General features: G+C 39.2%; 1 protein-coding gene across 2 annotated transcripts; it reads right to left on the bottom strand.

Annotated features, from left to right (window-relative positions):
* Nucleotides 1-1,466: 1,466 nt before the first annotated feature.
* fam117ba (family with sequence similarity 117 member Ba) lies at nt 1,467-13,716 on the bottom strand. 2 transcript variants are annotated; one of them, XM_057857411.1, is made up of 9 exons: nt 13,253-13,716; nt 10,497-10,746; nt 5,314-5,397; nt 4,931-5,041; nt 4,476-4,619; nt 4,183-4,393; nt 3,177-3,297; nt 2,835-3,076; nt 1,467-2,800 (listed from the first exon to the last, which is right to left on the bottom strand). In XM_057857411.1, the coding sequence occupies exons 2-8, from the start codon at nt 10,515-10,517 to the stop codon at nt 2,851-2,853; spliced, it is 918 nt and encodes a 305-aa protein (XP_057713394.1). In that variant the 5' UTR covers nt 10,518-10,746; nt 13,253-13,716; the 3' UTR covers nt 1,467-2,800; nt 2,835-2,850. The 2 variants fall into 2 exon arrangements, with proteins under 2 accessions (XP_057713394.1, XP_057713385.1); XM_057857402.1 differs by having other exon boundaries at nt 1,467-3,076.
* Between the last annotated feature and the right edge of the window lie 7,767 nt (nt 13,717-21,483).

Below are 21,483 nucleotides of genomic sequence, written 5' to 3'. Positions count from 1 at the left end.
ATTTTTATGATTTGCGCCGGGCCAATGAAAACTGGGTAGCGGGCTGCAGTTGTAGTTTGGACACCCTTGCTGTAGAGGATGACGTTATTTTGTAATTTGGAATGGAGTAAGCTTGTCTTTTAGAAACTAATAGACGAGTCATGTTTTCCAAAAATGGGTCAACTATATCTGGATGAAAATCTTATATTTGTGCATGTTTTACAGTCTATTTAACATAAACTCTGAGATTCAGAGATTACATTCAAGCAAAAGCGGCAACCATATAAAAAAAAAAAAAGTATGTAAATATCCCTGTTTTGTACATTTGCATCACAGCTAAAATGGTTTCAACAAATCAGGAAATGTCATAATTGGAAATCACAAGTCCAGTTCTGAATATTTGAAGCAGAGCAGCGATTACGTAACGTAATAGAAAGTAATACAATGGAGATAGATTTGTGTCTTTATTATTTAATCAAATAAAAAGTTGCTTCAATCAAAATATACATTTTAAATAATTAAAAAATGTTTGAATGCAAAAATAAATTTGAAAACTGTTTTTTTTCTTCGATTTATTGTTATTTTTATTTTGATTGAAGTCAAGTTTTTTTTTTTTTTTTTGATTGAAAAAACTTTTTTAATTGAAGAAATGTTGTTTTGTATTTGGGCCACATTTTGGTTAGGGCATTTGTGTCTTTATTATTCAATCAAAAAATAAGTTGCTTCAAACAAAACAAACAAACAAAAAAAAATTTCAAAAGAAAAATCACTTCAATCCAAATAAGAAAAATTTTAATAGAAAAAAGTTTTGAATGAGAAAAAAATATTTGAGATTTGCATTTGCATTTGAATAATTTTTCATTGAAAATGTTTTCTTTGATTGAAGCAATCCTTTTTGTGTTTGGGCCTTATGGGTAGGACATTTGTGTCTAAATCATTCAAATCCAAAAAACTTGCTTCAATCAAAAGACTTCAATCAAAAAATCTTTTCAATCTTTTTTGATTGAAGCAACTTTTTTTTTGATAGAATAATAAAGACACAAATCTACCTCCATAAAATACTGATTATTTAAAAATACATTTTGTGTAAATGAAGTTCATGTTTCCATGAGGCATAAATTGTTAATTCATGTGCAACTGTAATATTTAGTGTGAGAAGTGCCAAAAGTCGACCAGTTTAGGGTGCGGTCCGTCTTTTGCCCCAAGTCAGCTGGGATAGGCTCCAGTGCTCCGTGACCCTGACAAGAATATGTGATGTTATCATTAGTAGAAATCCAATCCATTTGAACTGGGAGGGTGGCAGCAAAAAGTGACCAGTTTAGGGTGTGGTCTGTCTTTTGCTCCAAGTCAGCTGGGATAGGCTCCAGCGCTCTGTGACCCTGACAAGAATATTTAGTGTTGAAATTGGATGGATGGGGATGCCGAAAGCTCCGTTATGAAATAAAAAGTCACAACAGTTTATGGAACAAGACAATTTATTTCTTGCTTAGTTAAAAAAAAAATGGGGAAAAGTAGTACAAAAAGAACAAAAATCCAAATCAGGTTGTTGAAAATCTTTCAGTGTACGTTTTGTCTGCTACACATTCCCATCTTTGAATGTTGACTCATTGCAGCTTTTGCTTGGTTAGCACTTCATTCACCACAACCTGAGATGGATGATGCCGTTGTCTAGTCTTCATTTGACTCCAGTCTGATAAATAAATACAATACTATTCACAAGAATGATAACATGTAATTCACAGTACTCAGTCGCGCAAATAGATAAGGGGGTTGAACCGTATATCTGTTGTTTACTCAAATCAGATAAGTCTGTCAGCGGATACAATGCGACATATATTTACATCCCAGTACATTCCTATGGCACATTATAAATAGTGTTTTAAGAACATTATGAATTGGATCATTTTCATGTTCTGCAGCTGTTTTTGAAGCTGCAGTCATTTGCTAATGATGGGAAAGTGTCTGAAGATGAGTCTTGTCTGGAGAAGGTCAAGGTGTTTTTTTTTTTTTAGTTTTTCCCCCCTCCGTTGCCATGGTAACCACTGCCATCTGTACTATGGAAACGCAGAGTGGGCGTCTTTGGGCTCGGAAGTTACGAGCGGACCAAAGAGAGAGAATTCAACTCAAGATTTTGGCTGGACGGATGAGAGCTGGTACAGTGGAGATAAAAAAATCGACACACCCATGTTCAAACGTTTTGCTCCATTTCAAAGGGTCGGTAATTCATTTTCCTCACGTATTCTCTATGAAAACTCTTTTTGTTCATATCTCAGTAACCACTCACTGCCATCACTACCAGTTAAAATGGAGAGGATATCTATCGCCGTCTATGGCAGCAAATGATGCAAGGGTGTGTAGACTTTTTATATCCTCTGCTTAGCTGCCACAAACAAAATAAAAATTGAAAAAAAGGGAAAGTTGGCAAGTTTGTTTTAGCTTTGGCCTTTGAATACAAACGTATGAATTTTTGTGGCACCGCCCTTTGCAACTAAAGAAGAAAGGTTGAGGCGCTACATCACTTTTGGGAAATGGGAGTTCTGTCCTTGAAAATATCAGGCACATTTTTTTCCCCACCTCTTCAAGTTTTGCTACAATCTGGCAGCACCGTGGCCTTTTGTAGTGGAAGGCATATTTTATAGAAAGAATTAGATACAAAAAAAAAAAAAAGATATGTCTGCGGAAAGGCGTCATGGTATCATAGGTGAAAAAAATGCGTTTGCCCTTTTCTGTACAGAACAACACAAAACAAATGGACAGCAATGAGACGGGTCGTACAGAGGCGAGGCAGTGGGAAGCGTTCGTTCAAACAAAGACATCAGAGAGCGAGCATGCTGAAGGCCTTTCTTTTCTCCACGTTTTGGGAGGTGCTCGTCAGAAGCTCTCGGGCTCCTCCAGGAGGCAGGGCTGGGTAGACAGAGGCACCAGCGATGGGGACAGACTACGCAGGCCCACCCCGGGGCGAAAATTAAGGTCCGGGGCCGGCAAGAGTGGCTTGAGGATGCTGACGAGGCAGAAGGCCGAGCCGCTGTTGGGGATGAAGTTTACTTTGTTGCGGTCGGGACACAGGAAGGGGGGGACCTCCTGCTGGGTTTTAGGCCTGAACAACCACATACCAACACACTTCTGTCATTTTCTGGTTTAGCATAGTGACAGGCAGACAATCCAAAACCAAAATAGCAGTTTTTTTTTTTACGTACAGAGACTCCTCAGACACTTTGACTTTTTCGCAGCCCTCCGGAGGTTCTCTCTTGAACGTGTAGCTGTTGTTGGGTCGTGGAGAAGCGGCGTATTTTGGCAGCGGGGAGCAGGGCCCCAACTCTGAGGACAGACAGATCACATTTGAAACATAATATTCTAGTTGTAAAGCCAGTGGGAAGATGTAACTACTATGTAATGTCACAATTTTTTTGTTCTCGATTCAGTGACCACTAGGGGTGGGAACCTCTTGGTACCTCATGATATGATACGATTTCCTTACAAAGCTAACAGTAACAATGAACTCGCAATATGGCGATACAACGATTACCGATACATTAGTCAGGAAATCATTCTAGGTCAGTCTACAAAACAACTAATCAACAGAAAAACAAGCTTCATCTTCATCCTTATGCTGTAAATTTATCAGTAGTAGACATCCAATCCATTTGAACTGGGAGGGTGACAGCGAATTAACCCCTCCCACTTCAAACGGGCCCCTCCCACTTCTATGGCCGTCAGTGGCAGCCAATGCCAGGCAATGAGGTCATTTTGGGCCATTTCAGATCCTTTGTTGACTTTCAGCCATTTTCTGTTGATTTTGGAGCATTTTATGGGTCACTTCCTGTTGATTTTGGCTTAAAGAACAGGGAGTGACCCGGGAATCTCCCAAATGAATAGGCAGCGACTCAAACTCAACAGGAAATGACCTGTAGATGCCCCGAAAATCAGAAAGATCTACATTCACTGTCACTGGCAGGGATAGAGTTAACTGAGACACCATTATGGTCTGAGGTTTTGGTAGCAACTTGTTCCTTTTTTTTCTTTTTTAAACATTGACACCTTTTTAAAACGATATCTCGACTCTTGGCATGAGCATATCGATAACCTTTTGGGATGCAAAGTATCACAATATATCACCATTTTGATATTTTGTCATACCCCTAGTGACCAACGTGCACAATTTGTGAGTACTTTTTATCATTTTTTAAAATCACTTGTCATTACCTTTGTCCTCCAAGGGGCTGCCGCCGCCGACTGCGTCATTGAGAACTGTGAGGTAGGAGGGCGAGATGGAGTCAGGGCGGCTGCTGCTGTTACTGTGGCTCCCACTTAAGCCGCCACCCGAAGGTGTCTGTGTGTCAATGCTGCGGGTGCTGCTGCTGCGCCGCGGGGGGACAGGTGGTGGCGCGCGGTGCCCGTCCGGCACATCCTGTGGCTGTTAAGCCAAAAACAGTGTTCAGAATATTAGTGTTGGTGGGGATAAAATGAGCATGGCATTAAACAATGGTGTCACCCACAACAATGGTCTCTTCCTTTTCGGGGGTGTCCCGGATGATGATTCGTTCGATCTCCTGGTTGAGACCCTCCACGCTGTTGCGGAAACGAGGCGCGGACGACTTGGATATGGGAATGGGAATCAGTATAGTCTTGGGCAACGGAGCCTGCCGAACACACGTCAAACGCTCTTCAATAAAGGTGCAGTACGTGAAGTGATTTACAATGGTTATTTAATTAACGATATTTCTTCCAAATTATATTCTCTTTGTTAAACTGAAGTTATTTTTATTAAGATCTCCTTAGCTACCATTGACAGTGAATAGAAGTCCCATCAATTTTGACTGGGAGGGCTAGCCAAAATGGAGTAGCTGCTTATCGTCGTCAATGGCAACCAATGATATATTTGTGGTTGTCTGTAACCGATTCATAGGATTTCCATGACTTTGCTTAGGTCAACTCCAAAATGGTTGATCACCTGTGAAGACATGATGGTGTGGCTGCCATTGAAGGGCGACTTGCGCTCTTTGTCCCTCCGATGGCGGCTGCTCCGCTTGCTGCGCTGGAGTTGCTGACGCAGCTTGGCAATCTGAAAGATGTTCATTGCATGCATGTTGTCAACGCATGTATCACTCACTTTCCATTTTTAATTTGCCATGGGGAAAAAATATATCCTTTTTTTTTTTTTTTAAGTATGGCATTGACACTGATACAGATACTCAGTTATTTCCCTTTTTAAATTGTTTTTTTTCCCAGTTGAAAATTGATATAATGAATAAAACATTTCTGCAGTTTATTTTCACATATTTGTTGTCTTTATACTAAAAAAAAAAAAAAAAAAAAAAAGGTGAGTGCACTTACCTCCTTGAGCTGGTCGGTGCTCCCACAGGAGGCCGAACGCTTATGAGAGCCTCTCCTTCTCTCATCTGCCCAGGCCCTGGGGGTCTGACACACAACAACAATAATAATTTAAAAATATTTGAGTGTGTATACGCCACTCAAAAAGTGATTCGACTTTAGCTGTGCATGATAAATCGATTGATGATTTTTTAGTTATTTATTTTATTGCAGATGTTAAAAAGAAATAATAACCCAATTTTTTGTTGTAAGATGTTTGTTTTTTTTGTTGTTTTTGCCAAAAAGGGAATCTGGCAATCAGTTATTAGCTAGATTATTCAATGAGAAAGAGTTTATTTCTTTATGAAGTAATTACAGTGGTACCTCTACATACGAAGTCAATTTGTTCCAGGACCTTGTTTGTAAGTCGAAATGGTCGTATGTCGAGCAGGGTATTCCCATAACAATACATTATAATTGAAAACCTACACTAAATTCTCAATAAATACTGATGTTACCATTGCAAATATCAATTACAAAGAGCAAAACAAATACATTATGAATACAAATCGGAATAATAATAGTAATAATAATAATGATAATAATTAATAATACAGTACTTTGTATTTGGGGGCTGTCAGCCCGAATAGGAGGAGAGAAAAAAGATATTTCAGTTTTTCACGTATTTTTGTTCAACATTTAACCCTTTTTAAAAACCTATTACAGGCAAAGTGACTTTATAATTTTTCGTGATGAAAAAAAAAAAGTAACCCTAGCAAGACCTGGCTTCCACATAGGTGGACACCACATTTTGGGTCTTATACTGTAAATTTGGCCAACATGACCCAAAAAGTGATGTCCACATTTGTATTTCACCATTTCCAGTCAAAATGGATTGGATGTCTAGCTGTCAATGGGAGCCCATGAGCTTTCTCTACATTCAATTCTGATTGTCTCTTTAAAAAAGAGAGCGCGAGGGGAAAAATATCGTAAATCAAATTTTGGATGAAAAAAATTGGAAAGCCTAACTTAACTCTTAATTGCATGACAACTTTCCACATTAACACGATCCTATAAATCAATTTGAGACCCTTGAACAACTTTCTACGAAGAAAAATCACACTCTACATTATTCCATATTACTGTAAAGTATAAAATATACAGCGAATACATGAATACACACAACGAAAACAATAAAACTGGTTGTACATCATCCTTTCATGCTTAAATTCAATGGAAATTGTGCTGTTCCTTTGACTGTGCACTACAGGTAGCAGTATAATATGTAGTTAATGGAATACAAAACAAGTTGAAAGAACTATACACTATGCACTTTGAATTATCTTGTGTTAAATTGTGATATACAAATAAATTTGCCCCGCGTAGGAAAAACATCACAGTACACTAATACACTGTAAAAAATAAAACTACCAAAAATTTGCCAGTTTTTGTCAGTGACTGGTTATTTTGAGCGTTCTTAACGCATATTATCAAGATAATGGTGTTAACTTGAAAAAACAAGCTGTGCTAAGTATTTTTGTCAGTGTACTGTAAGCATAAGCAGAGTTTGCAGGGGGGGCGAGGGGGCCAGGCCCCCCTGGTGACCGAAAATTGTCATTGCATGTAATTGACTTTCCTATCTATGATTTTAAAATTAAGAGTTTTCCAGTAAAAATTGTATATACAAGTTATAAAGCAATAAAACAAACAACAAAAATGAATGAAATGAACAAAAAAAGATACTTTTATAATTAGTCAAAATTTACCCGATTTGCGTTATTATTGTAATTTTACTCCTTGCCACAAGAGGCTGCCAAACGTTTCTTTCCACTGATCTGGAGTCAGCCCCGGTACCCTTAAAATGACAGCTAACCATGACACAAGGTTTGGCAGTTAGGAGGGCAAAACAGTTTTTGACCGCAGCTTAGAGCATTGTGCTCGAAAGCAATGTACTCATTTTGTTTGTTCCGTTGTGAATACGTTTTTGAGTCTTTTGGTTTGTTTTTATTTGGATAAAGAGCATTTGACTTAAGTTACAAGACGCCGCCAAAATAAACTATAGGATAAGAGAAATGGACTCACTGTGTATGCATCGCTTCTTCAGCTGCACTGGGCGCACATCCTGACGAAATTATTTTTAGAACTGATAATGTGACTAGCACCTTAGACGGTCATTTGCTTTGCTTAGCCAAAACCACCCAAGGACCGAAGCGGCAACATTTTTTTTTCTTTTCTCCAAACCTAAGCTTTCAAAAGCGACAACAACTACTGAGCAAGAACCAAGGACTGAAAATGTGGACCACGAACTACCAGACAGCACCGCCAAAACGGTGAGCAGAGTTTCAATTTGCCCCACTAAAGATTCTAATTGTACAACAGAGCCACCACCGGTTTCTTGGCACGCACACACATTAGTTATGAGTTATGTCCACTTATAATTTAAGACAGAAAAGAACCACTGTTCTATATTTTTGACATCGAAGTTTATTAAACTGGAGAAACTCCATACAGGACTTGATTTACAGTAGTAACAGTTATAGGTCATCCTACGAGTAAAACAGTAAAACCTTCCTATTTTGTAAATACATTGGCACGACAACGCCGGGAGTACTAACTTCAATGGACGACGATCTCGGCCAAAAGTATAGCTATCCTAAGCAGCCTGATTTAGAATTCCCTTCAAGAATGATGGGAAACAAAGAACGCTCATTTTCAACTTATTTTTCTAAAAATTTTTGTAAGTTCATTTCATTGCGGACACTGCGTTTCGGGGTCATCAACATGTTGTGCCCCCCCTGCAACAAAAGTCAAACTCCGCCTATGACTGTAAGTAGCAATGAAATGACATATTTAGTGTATATCCCAACTTAATTCAATGACAGCTGATGTGTATGTAATCCAAACACATACAAACCTAAAGTTTATATCCATTTTTTCTTTGGTGATGCTGATGTGTGATAAAATAATAAAATCCATAAATTAACTTGTTAAATTGACAGTGACATCTCTAGCCTTAATTGTATTGTTGTAAATTGCTCTCAAAGCAGATAAAGTTCAGAATCATGTTATAATATGATGAATGTCACGGTACAACTAGGAATGTCCCAATGGCACATTTTAGCACCAGAGTCTGAGTCAGCAGATTTTAAGAATCCCGATCCGATATGGGGGAGAAAAAAAAAAAGTTTTTTTTATTTTTTATTTGAACAAAATATAGTACTGTACATTTTACAGTACTGTACTTCCTCTGCTGCTTTTTCTGGGAGTGTAGAGGAGTATAAAACATATATTTTTGTAACTTTTGGCAATGCCATTGTATTTCTGGATTATTTTGGAATTAACCTCTTAAAAAGTAAAAACATATATAAATTAGACGTCAATGATACTTAGGGATTTTTTGAGGGGTTTGCGATATAGTGTGATGTTAAAACTAGAAGAATTTTTACCAGATAACTTGAATAGCTTTGTTTGGGATAGGCTTGAATGATATTGGAAAAAATGGACATCGCAATATAGTGTATATTGCCAAGGCGCCACATTTACTTTTTGCATTGGTTGCACTGGTGCGCCTAACTTTTCTCTTAAGGAGCACCAGTACAAAATGTAGGCGCACCCACATTTTTCATTGCACCACTTAATGCCATACTTTTGACAACTCTCTATAACACTCAGATAATTCATATGAGTGCGTCAACTCAAATTCATTCACACTTTGACACTCACGATGCCAAAAACAGCCTCTCACTTACAAAATAAATGAGTTGGCACAGCACACTTCAGACTGGGGCTGCAAGTTTAACGATAATTAACACATTTGATCATCAGCTACCGAAGCTTCTCTGGCCAGATAAAAGCTACAAACCAGTCAATCATCATTAACTTTAAGTACCAAACGCCAGCTGCAATGGTGACCAAGAAAAACAGTTTGGTCGCACTGCTTAGCAGGAGAAAGGGTGAGGGGCTGTGGCGCTGTATGAGCATGAAGCAGAAAAATATAAATACATTTTTTAAATAAAAAAACCTGGTCCTTTTTACCAGATTCTGATCCTCTGAAAAATGGCCTGATTGACCTGATTTTCTGATCACGTGATCAGGACATCCCTAGGTACAACACAATAAATATCATATTTTAAGTACAATAACTTTGACTTCTGCATTCATTCAAACAAAATGTACCATTTCCTTCCTGTTCAGGGGCTCATTTAGTTTTATGAGTCTTCCTTTTGTGTTTCATAACTCAAAGTTATGAGCTATACGCAGTGCTCCCTCGCTACTTCGCGCTTCAAACTTAGATTTTTTTAAAATAAAAAAAACAACAAAAAAAACCCCACAGATGAGCTGTCCAAAGCCAATCACTCTCCGTCCCGTCTTCAGTCTCCCTGCTCTTTGTTGGTCAGGCAGCGAGTGCTATGGAGTTGCTTATTAAGGTAAACGATGATTGACAGACGTTTAATGTTGAAGTTCTGTTCTCTGGCTAGATCAAAGTGCTGCATGCGTCAATCATTGTTTAACTTGTTAAACAGTTCCTGCGGCAACTCATTGTGTGTAAGTGAGCAGCGTAAGCGGAATTAAGTGGACTCTTAACAAAGCCAAGCCATTTTTCTGTTCTATTCTTGTTTAAAAATAATTTGGTGGGACAGTAACAAGTTTTTTTTTTTTTTTTTTAATTATACTTTGGGAAAAAAAAAGTGAAAATAACATGTCTACTATATACTGTATCTCTTTCCAATGCTAAATCTGAATAAATACATTGAACACACAAACAAAAAAAAAAGTATATACAGTACTGTGCAAAAGTTTTAGGCAGGACACCTGCCTAAAACTTTTGCACAGTACTGTATATTTTTATTATATTATGTATATACAGTATATACTGTATGTATATATTTTCCCCAAGGGGAAGCTTCCATGATCCTAATAAATTTAATAATTAAAAAAAATATATATACAGAACTGTGCAAAAGTTTTAGGCAGGTGTCCTGCCTAAAACTTTTGCACAGTACTGTATATTTTATGTAGGACCCACCCCCCAAAAAATAAGTACCGTATATATATATTTTGTGGGGGGGCCTACTTCGCAGTTTTTCACTTCTCGCTGTGGGTTCTGGTCCCCATTAACCGCAAAAAACGTGGGATCACTGTAATGCCTTTTCTCTTCTATAATACTGTAAAACAACAAATAAAATGGATGAAAAGTATTTGCTCACCTGTGTGGCCTTGTCCCTCATGTAGGAAAGGTTTTGGTGCTGGCAGTCGTCCTGAGGCCAAGGACCTTCCAGGTGAGCGCCAGCGGTCGCGCCCTGTGAGGGCCACAGCTGGGCGGGATGGTGGGGGGCGGACAGGAGAATGAGGGAAGCTCTGAGGGGGGCTCCGAGGGCGGCCCGGGTGACAATGGATTTAGGGTAAGGCCGTGGGTGCTTTGTGAGAAAGAGGAGGGAGAGGAAGAGGAAGGTCGTCCTGGAAATGTAAACATGTCAAAGAGAGGATGAGCCCGCTTAGGAAGTCGCCTTGTACGTCGTGGTACCAGATTGATGTTAATCCCTACCGGCATTAACACTGTTTACTAAAATGGGTAGCGGGCAGACGTAGGGGGGAAATACAGGGAGCCTTCTGCCAGACTGACCCTGATAGGGAACCCCTGACAGTGACACGTCTTGTAGTGTCGACAACTCGACATTTAAAAGCGCAGAAATGCAAACAGCACATGTTCCAATTGTGGATCTAAATTTGGCCAGGGTCTTTGACCGCTACATGCTTTGTTGCTAGGAAACGGGACAAACAACTTCAGGCTAGTTTATGTTAGTGTTGTTGTATAAGTCAACACACCCTTGTTAACTCAATGGCTACCATTGATGGCAATAGACTGGACATGTGCCAGTATGATAATCTTAAACCAAAATATCACGTTTTTTTTCTACATTACAGCTCTAAAATATGTTACTTTGAGATATCTGGGTTTAAAAAAGAAAAAAAAACCTTTTTCCCATTGAACTGGATTTTTATTTTTCATGCATTTTAGCATAACATATATTCTAAATAAAAAGAAATATGTACTGTATAATAAAACATATTGTTTATATATTTGTATGATTTTTGCAATATACCTGGATCTGGATTATTTTGTTGCTTGCAGCCTTTAACTCTTTCACTACCATTGAGTTACAGACATCAAATCCTTTCCGACTGGGAAGGCTAGCGGCCAGCCCGTCACTGGCAGTGAAATATCCATCCAGAGATAGTTCAACCAGTTTACAGGAATTGGACGTACAGTAGGGCAAATAAGTATTTAGTCAACCACCAATTGTGCAAGTTCTTCTACTTGAGAAGGTTAGAGAGGCCTGTAATTGTCAACATGGGTAAACCTCAACCATGAGAGACAGAATCTGGAAAAAACAACAACAGAAAATCACATTGTTTTATTTTTAAAGAATTTATTTCCAAATTAGAATGGAAAATAAGTATTTGGTCACCTACAAACAAGCAAAATTTCTTGCCGTCAAAGAAGTCTAACTTCTTCTAACGAGGTCTAACGAGGCTCCAAAAAAAACACCTGTCCAAAATCTCAGTCAGTCACACTCTAAATTCCACTATGGCCAAGACCAAAGAGCTGTTGAAGGACACCAGAGACAAAATTGTAGACCTGCACCAGGCTGGGAAGACTGAATCTGCAATAGGTAAAACGCTTGGTGTGAAGAAATCAACTGAGGGAGCAATTATTAGAAAATGGAAGACCTACAAGACCACTGATAATCTCCCTCGATCTGGGGCTCCAAGCAAGATCTCACCCCTTGGAGTCAAAATTATAACAAGAGCGGTGAGCAAAAATCCCAGAACCACACGGGGGGACCTAGTGAATGACCTACAGAGAGCTGGGACCACAGTAACAAAGGCTACTATCAGTAACACAATGCGCTGCCAGGGACTCAAATCCTGCATTGCTAGAGAGCATTTGGATGATCCAGAAGAGGACTGGTAGAATGTGTTTTGGTCAGATGAAACTAAAATAAAACTTTTTGGTAGAAACACAGGTTCTCGTGTTTGGAGGAGAAAGAATACTGAATTGCATCTGAAGTACACCATAGCCACTGTGAAGCATGGGGGTGGAAACATCATGCTTTGGGGCTGTTTTTCTGCAAAGGGACCATGACGACTGATCTGTGTAAAGGAAAGAATGAATGGGGCCATGTATGGAGAGATTTTGAGTGAAAATCTCCTTCCATCAGCAAGGGCATTGAAGATGAGACGTTGCTGGGTCTTTCAGCATGACAATGATCCCAAACACACAGCCAGGGCAACAAAGGAGTGGCTTCGTAAGAAGCATTTCAAGGTCCTGTAGTGGCCTAGCCAGTCTCCAGATCTCAACCCCATAGAAAATCTGTGGAGGGAGTTGAAAGTCCGTGTTGCCCAACAACAGCCCCAAAACATCACTACTCTAGAGGAGATCTGCATGGAGGAATGGGCCAAAATACCAGCAAGATTGTGCGAAAAGCTTGTGAAGAATTACAGAAAACGTTTGGCCTCCGTTATTGCCAACAAAGGGTACATAACAAAGTATTGAGATGAACTTTTGGTATTGATCAAATACTTATTTTCCACCATGATTTGCAAATATATTCTTTAAAAATCAAACAAGGTGATTTTCTTTTTTTTTTTCACATTCTCTCTCATGGTTGAGGTTTACCTATGTTGACAATTCCAGGCCTCTCTAATATTTTCAAGTGGGTGAACTTCCACAATTAGTGGTTGACTAAATACTTATTTGCCCCACTGTATATAGTTATAGGGTCAGGCAATTAGTTAAACTGTAACTAGTAACACTATTAGGCGCACTAATAGCCTCACCGTCAAAGGTATTGAATGGAATAGACAATTCAATTGCAATAATATCCTTGATTTCTCCAGTCCTGCGTGCAATTTATTCATGTTAGACAACATGAACTTCGCCTGCTTGTGCTTGACTTACCTGGAAAGGTGAGATGTTTTCCAGCGGTGTGCAAAGCAGCATGGGAGCTCGCCGTCCACCAGACAGATGCTCGCCGCCTTCTGAAATGCTAACGCGGATAGAAAAACACGAGGATATTCGTGGACATCAACGCGCGCGTAAAAGGCAAACCAGGGTCAAATTGGTGACGCATGCAGGGTCAAAATAGGCGACGACGCTGCATGGATGCTTGTTGTTTTTTTTTTTCTGTTGCGTTTCGGGCGGCTAGCAAACACCCCCCGAATAATAATAATAATAATAAAAAAAAAAAACGCTTTGCACTCGAAGAGAAAATGTGGAGAGTGAAAGAAAGGCGCCTTTTACACTGGATGGAGTCAGTGAAATGTCGAAAAATGACAGAAATGCAACAGAAGGCTTAGATAGAAAAGACAGAAGGGATAGAAAGAGGGAGGGCGGTGATGCTCGACTAGCTTCGATTGGCACGACTGGTGGAGGACCAGAGTGAAGCTAGAGGAAATACGTGGAGCATCCGGCGCTGGCTTTCAAAATAACGCTCACGAGAGCATTTGAATTTGGCTTTTTTGGTTGTTGTTGCAATTGCTAACGCAACAAGCGATTACAGTACTAAATGTGACTGAATTTTCAGAATGCTTCAGAATTACAGTACTCTCCTTTGCAGTGGTGCTGTTCAGAACCACCCTCACCTTATGTGACATCTACATTCAGGGCTGTCAACAGATTTGCAGGGGCCCGGGGACAAGAGACCTTTATAGGGCCCCACCACCCCTGCCACCGGCTTGTCACGACAAGATACGCAGTACTTTTAACGCTTTGCAAGCAATTACAGTGTAAATTTTCAAATTATTTAATTTGAGACAGTTAAATTTAACATACCGTGATGTGATGTGACACAATATAAACAAACAATTTCCATCTATTGTTCCGTGTAGGCTACAATACAATACAACTGTGAGTGCTATGCCTGCCTGCTAAGCAACAAAACAGTATAACTAAACATCCTGTGCCTGCGCCCTCCTCATCCCTGGGGTTATCGAGCCCTCAAACAGTGATGCGCTTAGATTTTTTGACAGCAAAGTCATTTATAACCAGTGTTGTTAATTTTACTTTAAAAAAGTAATTAATTACAGTTACAAATTACTTCTCCCAAAAAGTAATTTGCGTTAGTAACTCAGTTACCTTAATGTAAGAGTAATTAGTTACTTGGCAAAGTAACTAGTGATATATATATTTTTTTCTCTCAAAAAAAAAAATAAAAATAAAATAAAAAACAGGTCACGCAATGTGAAGTTTAAAGGGTTTGGGGGACAATTGGCCCTAGCCCAATTCTTTACCCTCCTCTTAACTAGACACAAGGGTATTGCGATAACTAGATTGTAACCTTTGCTATGTGTGGAAGTCATTTAAAGTTGTGAATCAACCGTTAAAGTTGTTAAAAACGCTCCCGTTATTGCATTAGTTCCCTTCTGTCTACTTTAAACATGTGTAAGTTTTAAAACTGTTTCATCATTTAAAGATAGATTTAAGTTAAGATTTTGCCGATTTAGGAGCATTTTAGATTAAAAAAAAAAAAAAAAAAAGTTACTTAGGTTCACTAGGAAGGATCTCTACATCAGAGCCTTCCTGAGAGGTCTACTGCTTTAAGATGGCGGCTGTTTACTAACGCATGTAGTCCTTAAAACATGTTGCCAATGCAGCTGTGTCAGTTTTTGCATCTAGTTCTATAATATGATATCTACCATGTCATGTGGGCGTAGTTTGTCGGCTATGGCTACAGTCAGGTATTATTGGAGCCACCTAGCATCGCGGTTGAAACGGCGTCTTTCCCACTCCTGCTCTGCTCTCTCGTCTCCGTGAGTCCGTTTCTCTGACTTTTTTTAATTCAACCAACATAGTAACGCATAGTAACGCACGCCTTTCCCGTCTCAGTAACGGTAACGGCGTTGCCAAGATGAGAAAAGTAATTAATTAGATTACTCATTACTGAAAAAAATAACGCCGTTAGTAACGCCGTTATATTCTAACGCCGTTATTAACAACACTGTTTATAACATCAGTAAAATCCAGTTTTTGAGCAGACTCACGCTCAATGGAGAGCAGACAAGGCGCTCCGCATACGCATAACACGCACTGCGCGTAGGGCACCAACTCTGCCTGAAGGGGCACAAAAAAAAAAACAAGTTTGTAAAAAATCCTAAAAAATAGTAATTGTAATAATAACAACAATATATAGTATTTAAAATAAAACTTACAACTGATAAATGCAAGTAATACAAATATAAGTAACACAGGCTCATTATTTACACACAAAAAGAATCTCCTGTGCGGCCCTCTTTGCCTGGTACACCAGACTCACCGCTGTTTCAGCTATTGAGTCTGGCCACCATTCAGCGGATACAATTTCCAGGGCGGAGCAAGCCACAGCAAACAGACAGCGGAGTGGACCAATCAGCGACGGGCAGACGTGACGTTAGTAAAACGACGAGGGCAGGACGAAGGACTTGCGCGCGAAAGGAAACATACGAGGAGAGCGGAGTTTATTCAACATGGCTAACGCGAGACAGACTGTTGTCAATGACTCGTGTCTCAGTGTGTGAAAAAGGGAGAACAGTCTGGCCGTGCCAGGCAACGGCCCTCTCGTCAGTCTATCTTTGGTGCCCCCCCCCCCCCCCAATTCCCTAGTGGTTTGCTCCATTATGCTTCAGTCGCAAATTTGGCAGAAGTTTATTCTTGAAAGGAAATGTCATCAAAAAGACAAGAAGAGTCGGGGGCGGAAAAAAGGAAGAGGAAAAAGGAGCGAGATGATGCCCGCGCATCACTTGCAGGTAAGAATGTTGTTGTTGCTTTTTAAACAATTGTTTATTTATTATCAGCTACGTTTACATGACTACAATAATCCGATAACTGGGAATAACCAGGTAATGACAATAATGAGATTTGACGCATTTACGAGCACTTCAGTGATGTGATAATCAGGAAAAACCTGGTAGTTCGATTTCTTTCCAAGTACACGACGTAAAACTCTTGGTCTCAGCATAGGCCTTCCTCCATGTCGACCAAAAACCCATGCTTACTTGAAGTTGTCCCACTGAACCTCTTCAAATGTGAGTGTGGCGATTGCGTTACACAAGCTCACTAACTGCAGAGTAGGCCCATAGGTTGAAAGCGAATCAGTTTGGCGTCCCTAAGGCCTCTCTAGCGACATCCGTTTTTCCATTTGTACACATTCTTAGAGATGTAAAATAGCGGTGTTTATCAGATAAAGGATAGCGGATCATGCTCTTTACATGACCACTTGAATAAACTGGTAACTCGAGAAATCGGGTTATGATCGGTTTATTAGTGTGCACAACCCAAAAAAAAAAACACTCCAAAACACTGTGGTGGAAATGATGTGACTTGCAAATTCATTGCACAATGAAAATTAAATGGAATGTTACTAAACTTACCGTTAGTGGTTTTATGCAACGACTATGTTGATACCGAAATTTTTCCATTAGTAAGAAGCCGTAGTCATTTTCGAAAGGTTCAGAGGCCAAGAGCGACATCTACTGGTGAAACTAATTAGAAAAAAAAACAACAATCTTAAAGCTATGTAGATTTCCCCTTTCATATTCATTGTTTCCACATTATGTCCAGAATGTTTATATAGTGCCCTATCAGTCCATGTCTATAAAGGTATAATATTAAAGTTTTCATGTATCTGTGTTTTAAATATGGGCCTGCTTAATACTATAATTAATTTAGAAAATGTTTTTACCATGGTTCAAAGCAATATTTCACCGTATAATCCCTGAATGTTTTGTCTTGTATTGGTGGATGGGGGGGCACCACAAAGCATTTATGCCTAGGGCACCAAAATAGCTGGCGCCGGCCCTGATGGAGAGCATGGCTAGGTTGTTGACCCAAGATAAATCCAGCCGCTCCCCACAGACTAACATATATCCCTGATCTCCCATCACCTTCTCTCTCCTTGGCTCAACGCGAGGAGCATGTCTTGTCATACCGCAGCTCAATAGGCTGCAAGCAGCTGGTAACAGAGTCGAATCTGGGTTTGGTCCCGGTGATGGCGAATGTAAACGTTCAGTGTTAGCGGCTATTATTCACTTACCGACATTACCGTCCACAGCCTAACTCTAACCCTACTTCTCTGGCTTCTTGTCCCTCTTTTAAAGACTTCATTTTTTCTCGTTCACCTCTATGATCTTCATCTCTTTTTCTTTTCTTTTCTGCGCACCCGATTTATGGCGACTCTCCATGTTTAGAGTTTATAACAATGACAGATTTTAATTTCCCGCTACAGGGCGCGTACGTGGTGTAGCCTTGAGTGCGCCAGAGCGGGGTCAAACCATTCTCTGCTAAAAAAGAGGGGTGGGGTAGGGGGCGTTATGCACAAAAAAGGAAAAAAAAATATTTGAAATATTTAATATGCTAAAGTTTTTAAGTATATATCGAGTAGAACGTAATATTTCATCAGACATTGATTAAAAAAAAATATATGTGAATGTAAAGTTAAATAAATTAAGGGTCATTCAGGGGCCCCTATGGTCCTGAGGCCCGGGATAACATACCCGGTTGCCCTTCCCTGTCGACGGTCTTGTCTACATTATCGAAAATTACAGTATTTAAACGTGCATATTTATTATTTCCATTACATGTTAAACATCTATAATCCGTATACTGAAAGCAAGAGCAATGAATAACAGAAGATATTGTGTAACAAGTACAAAAATGAAAGATAACAACTGTATTTAGGTACCCTTAAAGAATCTGCGGGTTTGCTTTTCAATTTGATGCCCGAATTGTTCACCAATCCTGGTCTGACTCCCATCAATATGGAAATACTAAATGTGGCCCACATCTAGTTATTTTTATATATTTGACTGCTTTTAGTTGACTGTGACACGTCAAAAATATTTACAAATTAAAATTCAACAAGTTCAGCTCGCTCATGCGCTAAAATGTATTTGCATCGTGTGAAAAACTTCGACTATCTAATTTAGGGGCTGTCTGGAGCCCTACATATACAGGAGTTATGTGTGATTTTACTTTGGAGGGTTAAAGTGTATTTCCGGTTGGTCTTCTCTAAGGTTGTGTGACTTTGATGCCGTCAAAGGCGAGCTGACGTAGATCACCGACGCTCGCAGCTCGTGCTGATGCTGCAGTTGCTAGGGCGCGGGAGCAGAGAGCAGAGAAATAAACACATTTTTTAGGGGGTGGGGTGGGGATAGGTTGGAGAAGAATATTGCCCTCGTGTGGCCGAATTCATGATATTCCTCGAATATCAGACGGATGGACGAGTGGTTGGCTGGCATAGGCGGACGGACGGACAGACAGACAGAAGATTAGGCCTTTCAGAGACAATCTATTCAAAAGTGGACACAGTTAAGACCTTTAACCCTTTATACGGCAAGTGACGAATGGAAATAATAATAATAACTATATATATATATATTAGCAAATATCATACTATTTTTTCATTAATCACTATTGTATTTTCTATATTATTTTTTAAACTATAAATGTATAAATTAATACTATGTCAATTAAAATGAAATTAAAATGAATAAAAACCAAAATAAACACTGGTTGTCGTCCCAAGCAATATAGTTGATTGATTTATTTATTTTTTAGGTATTTAACTAATTTCAGCTCGTCCCTCCCAGTATAAATGGATTGGACTTCTCATCCCGTCAATGGCAGCCAATGAGTGAAATATGTGCTTCGTAGGGGTTAAAAAAAGGACACACACCCACTCACACACAAAAACAATTTGTGCATGAAAGGGTTAAATATAAATAGATTACTGAATAAAATTATTTTGGGACCCCAAGTAATGGCTTGCATCCCCATAATTTAGGACTACTTCTACAGTATTTCACACTTTAAAATTTTGAGGAGCTAAAAAGCCCCCCTAAAGACAGCCAAAACACCCCCCCCCCCTTTTTTTCTTTTTTTAAATAAAGGCCAATAACTGAGCTTTTGCGTGCTTACCTGTAGATTTTTGCTCGTCTCAGAAGGGCCAGTTCTCAATCTCACATAACATGTTGTCATAGCTAAACACTCTTATCTGAATCCAGCGTTTTTTCTGAAATAATTTTCATTGGAGTACACCAATATCTAAGGAAAATACATTTAACAATGTAAAACTTACAAAAAAAACATACATAAATAAAGCCCTGCTCAACAAAATTGGCACCCATTCATGTGCACTATTTGAAATATTCTCTGGAAAAAAACGTCATTTCCTTTGCTAAATTACTTTGGATTTCCATTTAAAAGATCTTGATTTTATAAATTTGGAAATGATTAATTCTGAAGATAGTCAGGATTACACACACACACACACACACACAAAAATCAATGGCACTAATGATCATGAGTTAAAATTACAAAATAATAGTAATACATTGCTTATTTTGCAAAATACACAAATGGTCGATTTCCATACATTGAAAAACAAACATTAAAAGTCACACATGGGAGTATATTACTTGACGTGTTGCATGATATTTTCCTACATACAGTGCTGGCCAAAAGTACTGGCACCCCTGCAATTCTGTCAGATAATGCTCATTTTCTCCCAGAAAATGATTGCAGTTATAAATGTTTTGGTACTAATATCTTCATTATTTTGCTTGGGACGAAAAAACATAAAAGAGAATGAAAAAAAAAAAATGAAATCATTATCATTTTACACAAAACTCCAGAAATGGGCTGAACAAAAGTATTGACACCCTAAGCCTTGGTAGCACAACCTTTAGACGAAATAATTGTGAACAATAGCTTCCGGTAGGCCTATCCATCAATGAATTTCTTACAATGCTTTGCTGGAATTGTAGACCTTTTTTTTTTTTTTTAGTCAACTGCTCCAGGTCTCTGAGATCTGAAGGGTGCCTTCTCCAAACTGACATTTTCAATTGCTCAGGTTTTCTATGGGATTCCGATCTGGACTCATTGCTGGCCACTTTAGAAGTCTCCAGTTCTTTCTCTCAAACCATTTTCTAGTGCTTTTTGAAGTGTGTTTTGGGTCATTGTCCTGATGGAAGGTCCATGACCTCTGAGATAGACCCAGCTTTCTCACACTGGGCCCTACATTATGCTGCAAAATTTGTTGTTCGTCTTCAGACTTCATAATGCCATGCACACAGTCAAGCAGTCCAGTGCCAGAGGCAGTAAAGCAACCTCAAAACTTCAGGGAACTGCCACCATGTTTAACAGTAGGGACCGTGTTCTTTTCTTTGAAGGCCTTGTTTTTTTTCCGTGTAAACTCTAAGTTTATGCCTTTTCCCAAAAAGCTCTACTTTTGTCTCATCTGACAAGAGAACATTCTTCCAAAACGTTTTTGACTTCCTCAGGTAAGTTTTGGCAAACTCCAGCCTAGCTTTCTTATGTCTCTGGGTCAGAAGTGGAGTCTTCCTGGGTATCCTACCAGAGAGTCCCTTTTCATTCAGACGCCGACGGATAGTACGGGTTGACATTGTTGTACCCTCGGACTGCAGGACAGCTTGAACTTGTTTGGACGTTAGTCGATGTTCTTTATCCACCATCCGCACAATCTTTCGTTGAAATCTCTCGTCAATTTTTCTTTTCTGTCCACATCTAGGGAGGTTTGCCACAGTGCCAGGGGCTTTACACTTATTGATGACGCTGTGCATGGTAGACACAGGGACATTCAGGTCTTTGGAGATGAACATGTAGCCTTGAGATTGCCTATGCTTCCTCACAGTTTTGCTTCTTAAGTCCTCAGAGAGTTCTTTGAGCATGGAGAAAAGAAAGAAGACCAATGTGGTACACGCAAGGACACAGAGTCAACTTTAATCCATTTTAACTGGCTGCAAGTGTGATTTAGTTATTGCCACCACCTATTATGTGCCACAGTTAAGAAACAGGTGCTATTAATTACACAAATTGGAGAAGCACCACTTTGTCCAGCCCATTTTTGGAGTTTTGTGTAAAATGATAATGATTTTTCCCCCATTCCCTTTTTTTCCATTGCAAGTAAAATCAATGAAGATATTACTACCAAAGCATTTGTAATTGCAATCATTTTCTGGGAGAAATTGAGCATTATCTGACAGAACTGCAGTGGTGCCAATACGTTTGGCCAGCACTGTTCTGCAACATATTGGTGTTATAAGGGGTTGAGCCATTTTTTAAATTTCTGTTGGCTACAACAAAATATTTCCCAAACTTCACCCAACCCAAAAAGACAAAAAACAAGTTTTCATACA

Source organism: Corythoichthys intestinalis, chromosome 2 (assembly GCF_030265065.1).
Source record: "Corythoichthys intestinalis isolate RoL2023-P3 chromosome 2, ASM3026506v1, whole genome shotgun sequence".
Taxonomy (NCBI): domain Eukaryota; kingdom Metazoa; phylum Chordata; class Actinopteri; order Syngnathiformes; family Syngnathidae; genus Corythoichthys; species Corythoichthys intestinalis.
Note: the sequence above shows the minus strand (reverse complement) of the source record. Positions and strands in the feature narration are given on the sequence as shown.

Bases quoted from the DNA above. Each gene is read 5' to 3' on its own strand.
- fam117ba (XM_057857402.1), bottom strand. From the start codon at position 10,517: ATGAGGGACAAGGCCACACAG. The intron at 5,398-10,496 runs GTGAGCAAATAC...GTTGTGTGTCAG, and splicing joins TGAGGGACAAGGCCACACAG to ACCCCCAGGGCCTGGGCAGA. The intron at 3,077-3,176 runs GTACGTAAAAAA...GTGGTTGTTCAG, and splicing joins AAAGTGTCTGAGGAGTCTCT to GCCTAAAACCCAGCAGGAGG.